General features: G+C 35.0%; 1 protein-coding gene across 4 annotated transcripts in view; it reads left to right on the forward strand.

Moving 5' to 3' along the window:
- LOC106872769 (uncharacterized) overlaps positions 1–3,979 on the forward strand; it is a 229,765-nt gene extending 225,786 nt beyond the window's left edge. For all 4 annotated transcript variants that reach the window (XM_052970214.1, XM_052970225.1, XM_014919863.2 and 1 more), the window contains exons 4-6: positions 486–625; positions 1,337–1,500; positions 3,514–3,979. In XM_052970214.1, coding sequence (XP_052826174.1) covers positions 486–625; positions 1,337–1,500; positions 3,514–3,687 — 478 coding nt within the window. In that variant the 3' untranslated portion in view covers positions 3,688–3,979. The remainder of the gene's footprint in view (positions 1–485; positions 626–1,336; positions 1,501–3,513) is intronic.
- The last annotated feature ends 6 nt before the right edge of the window (positions 3,980–3,985 follow it).

The raw sequence follows: 3,985 nt of genomic DNA on the forward strand, positions 1-3,985 counted from the left end.
ATATATATATATATATATATATATATAAATATAAAATGGGACAAGAACGCAAAGCATCCAGACAGTTAGGTGATACAAAAAAGGGACAACAAAACATCCAGATAGACGATACAAAGAAAACAAGGACAGGTCATTTGGAGTTTTCTTTCCTCAGTCAAGTTCCAGATTATCTTTGCAATTTCGGCTGGTTATACTCGAGATTGCTCCAATCTGGCCAGCCCCAAGAAAAAAACTAAGCTAAGGGCATATATATAGTTTTTAATTTGTCTCTGCTAATTTTCACTCACAACTATTTATAGCACCATTCATATTCTGCTCATATTAGCATGACAAAAGAGATACAAAATCACTGTAAAAACATTTAAGAGCAATTGCATGTCGTAGTGAAAATGTTGTGTGTGTGGTACGCATACAAACATTGAATCTTGAATATGTATGGAAAATGCCATTTATTTCTTCAATTTTTTTTATTCTTTATTCTTCAGAGCTTGGAATGTGAAAAGAAGGCTACACTTTCTCCGACGCCATCATACAGACTCATCACTTACTGAAAAATTTCCAAAAATCGACATGGTGAACGCAGCAAAGTGGGGCAAATCTTTTGAAGCATTAATTAGGGATAAAGGTTTGTGTAATTAATATAAATAACTCAATGAGACTTTCAGTTTAATTTATGTACTGTTGAATAAGACAGATATAGGGTGATTAATTGTTGTCACATTAGTTTATAGTGTCACTAGAACAACAATAAAACTAAGGGGAATTTAATACATAAGAATAATATACCTATCAATGAAAAGAGGTTCATATGGTTGGGAAACAAACTTCGTACACAACCATATCTGCACCTGGTCGTGCTTTCCACTATATATAAATGCATGCATACATACATTTATTCATTCATATTCTACTAGGATTATCCAAAGGTGACAGTCTATCTGGTTCTAAACCGTCTGTCATTTCTTCATTGAAAATCCACAGGCTATGTTGTAGAGAAGATGCTTGTCTCATCAGATTCTGATTATATTACCAAAGAGTTAAAATGAAATAGGAAGATATAAACTATATATAAATGAAAACATTTGGACTAAGCTAGCTTAGAATTTGCTAAATAAATAAAATGTATGTTTCTGGTTTCTCTAGTCTTAAAAATGTTTTAAAATATTGGCTTTCCCACAATGTTTTTAATAGACAACTTTTTATTATTTTCTTAGTATTAAAATAGGTGTTTGGCATAGATATTTGCTGTGTCTATTTTTGTTGGTCATTGACTGCTTAATAACATTTATATTAATTATTCATAACTTGCTTAACAACTGAAATTTTTCTTTTATAGATGGTTTAGAAATCTTCAGAAAATACATGAGGTCAGAATTTAGTGATGAAAATATTGACTTTTGGTGGGCTGTGGAAGACTACCGAATGGCTAGTGAATCTGAGCTTGAAAAGAAAGCCAATATTATTTTCAAAACATTTGTTGCAAAGTCTGCTGCAAGGGCTGTAAGTATTTGCTTTCTTCCTTAACTTTTTTATTACCATATTACTATTGATATACATTGCTTTTGTTTCAATTAACTTTGAAAATAATGGAGAATTTATCAAAATAACCTGCTATTTGGAATATAAATGAGTATGAAATTTGCACTGAAGATTTTAATTTAACTCACTTTAACACAGAAAATGTGTATAATACAACCAGGACTGGTCCTGGACAGATTGGTCTCAAAAGATTTAATGAATCTATAGTAATCTTATATGTGGCTGTTTCTACTAGCATAGTCTACATTCCTGCTGGCTCAAAAGCTAAGAACTGTGATGAAGTTCAATATTTATGAAGACTAAAGCAGTGAGATGGCTGAATCATTAACACACTAGGCAAAATGCTTAATGACTTTTCATCCATCTTTATGGCTTGAGTTCAAATTACCAAGGTCAACTTTGCCTTTCAACCTTTCAGAGGTCAATAAAATAAGCACCAAATTTGCTGGCCTTGTGCCAAAATTTGAAACCAATATTTAAGAAAACTACTAGAGATTATTTATACCTTTTAACATGGGCTATTTTTGTTCCCAAAGCAAAGCTAGTTTTTAATTTTGCTACTCCATTTTCTGAGTTCAAATCTTTGCCTTTTAATTCTTCAAAGTTGATTTGAAAAAAATACTAGTTTAATAATGGGGCCAATTCAGTCTATCATTCTTGCCTAAGACAGCAGTTCTTAAACTGACAAATAATAAATTCCACTCCTCCTTCCCATCCACACAAAAAAACCATAGTGAAATCTTCCTCTGTGTGTGTGTGTGTGTGTCCCACCACCACCATACAAACTATATCCTTTATTAATGAGAAGACAAAAGTCTGCATCCATATAATTCTCCTTTCTTTGCCATAGTGTTGGACAAGTTTAAAAACATCTAAATTTTATTGAACACAACAATTTCTCTGATGTTTTTCAAACCTTACATGCCCTCCCTGCTTTTATTAAAAGTTCTGGGCTAATATATCTTATCTTATGTTGTTGATGTTTGAGCTTCTGATCAATTCTGATTGAGAAGACCTATGATCAATGTGTCCTTTTTTTTAAACAGATGTGATTTGAAAGAGATTTAGTTGCTCTTTCTGAAAGATCATGCAACCACATAGAGGCTTTCCCAGGGCTTGTCTTTTCCTATGTTATTTATTGAACAGGCATAAATCTTTTAGTGGCTTTTTATCTCTTTCAATCTTTTGTTCCATGCTCCATCCCTTCTCTTTTCACCTTCTTTTACTTGGACTCTGACAACCTTGAAGGGTTTAGTCGAACCAATTGGCCCCAGTACTTTTTCTGTTTTTTAAAGTCTGGTACTTACTATATTGTGAAGGTGCAATGGCCCAGTGATTAGGGCAGCAGACTCGCAGTCATAGGATCGCGGTTTTGATTCCCAGACCGGGCGTTGTGAGTGTCTATTGAGCAAAAACACCTAAAGCTCCACGAGGCTCCGGCAGGGGATGGTGGCAAACCCTGCTGTACTCTTTCACCACAACTTTCTCTCACTCTTACTTCCTGTTTTTGTTGTGCCTGTAATTCAGAGGGTCATCCTTGTCACACTGTGTCACGCTGAATATCCCTGAGAACTATGTTAAGGGTACACGTGTCTGTGGAGTGCTCAGCCACTTGCACGTTAATTTCACGAGCAGGCTGTTCCGTTGATCGGATCAACTGGAACCCTCGACGTCGTAAGCGACGGAGTGCCAACAACAACAATTTACTATATTGATCTCTTTTAGCCAAAATGCTTAGTTATGGGGATGTAAGCAAACTAAAACTAATTGTCAAGTGGTGGGATGACAAACACAAGCACATGAACAACACAAACCAATGATAGGCTTCTACATAGTTACTTTCTATCAAATTTATTCCTAAGGCATTTGTTGGCTGAGGACTGTAGTAGTAGGAGACATATTGCCTTATACATTTATATTATTTTATGAATTCAATAAGTACTTTAATTTTTTTTTTCCATTCATTTCTTTCAGGTCAACTTGAGGGCTCCTAACAGAGAAAAGGTTCGTCAGAGGGTAGAAACTAATATCACAAGGAATATGTTTGATGATGCTCAGAAGGAGATCTTTGATTTCATGCAGCGGGACACCTACCAGCGGTTCTTGAAATCAGACATGTATTTAAGCACTTGCAAGTCATCTAGCTAGTCATTTATTATGATTCATAAACTAACTGAATGCACAAAACTGCTTCTTGTAAACTATTTCTATCCCTACACACACACACACACACACACACACATGTACCACACACACAAAGAAATACCTACTATCTCTACCACGCCTCTGTATTTCATGCACCCCAATTTCTCCCCCCCCCCTCTCTTCTCTCTCTCTATCTCTGGTCCCTTTCTATTGCACCTATCACTGTTGAGCACAGATTATTGCATAACTCTCAGTTCTAAGGTTTCTGTGACTTGTATTTTCCAATATGTTATTATTATTA

This window comes from Octopus bimaculoides, chromosome 1, assembly GCF_001194135.2.
Source record: "Octopus bimaculoides isolate UCB-OBI-ISO-001 chromosome 1, ASM119413v2, whole genome shotgun sequence".
Classification (NCBI taxonomy): domain Eukaryota; kingdom Metazoa; phylum Mollusca; class Cephalopoda; order Octopoda; family Octopodidae; genus Octopus; species Octopus bimaculoides.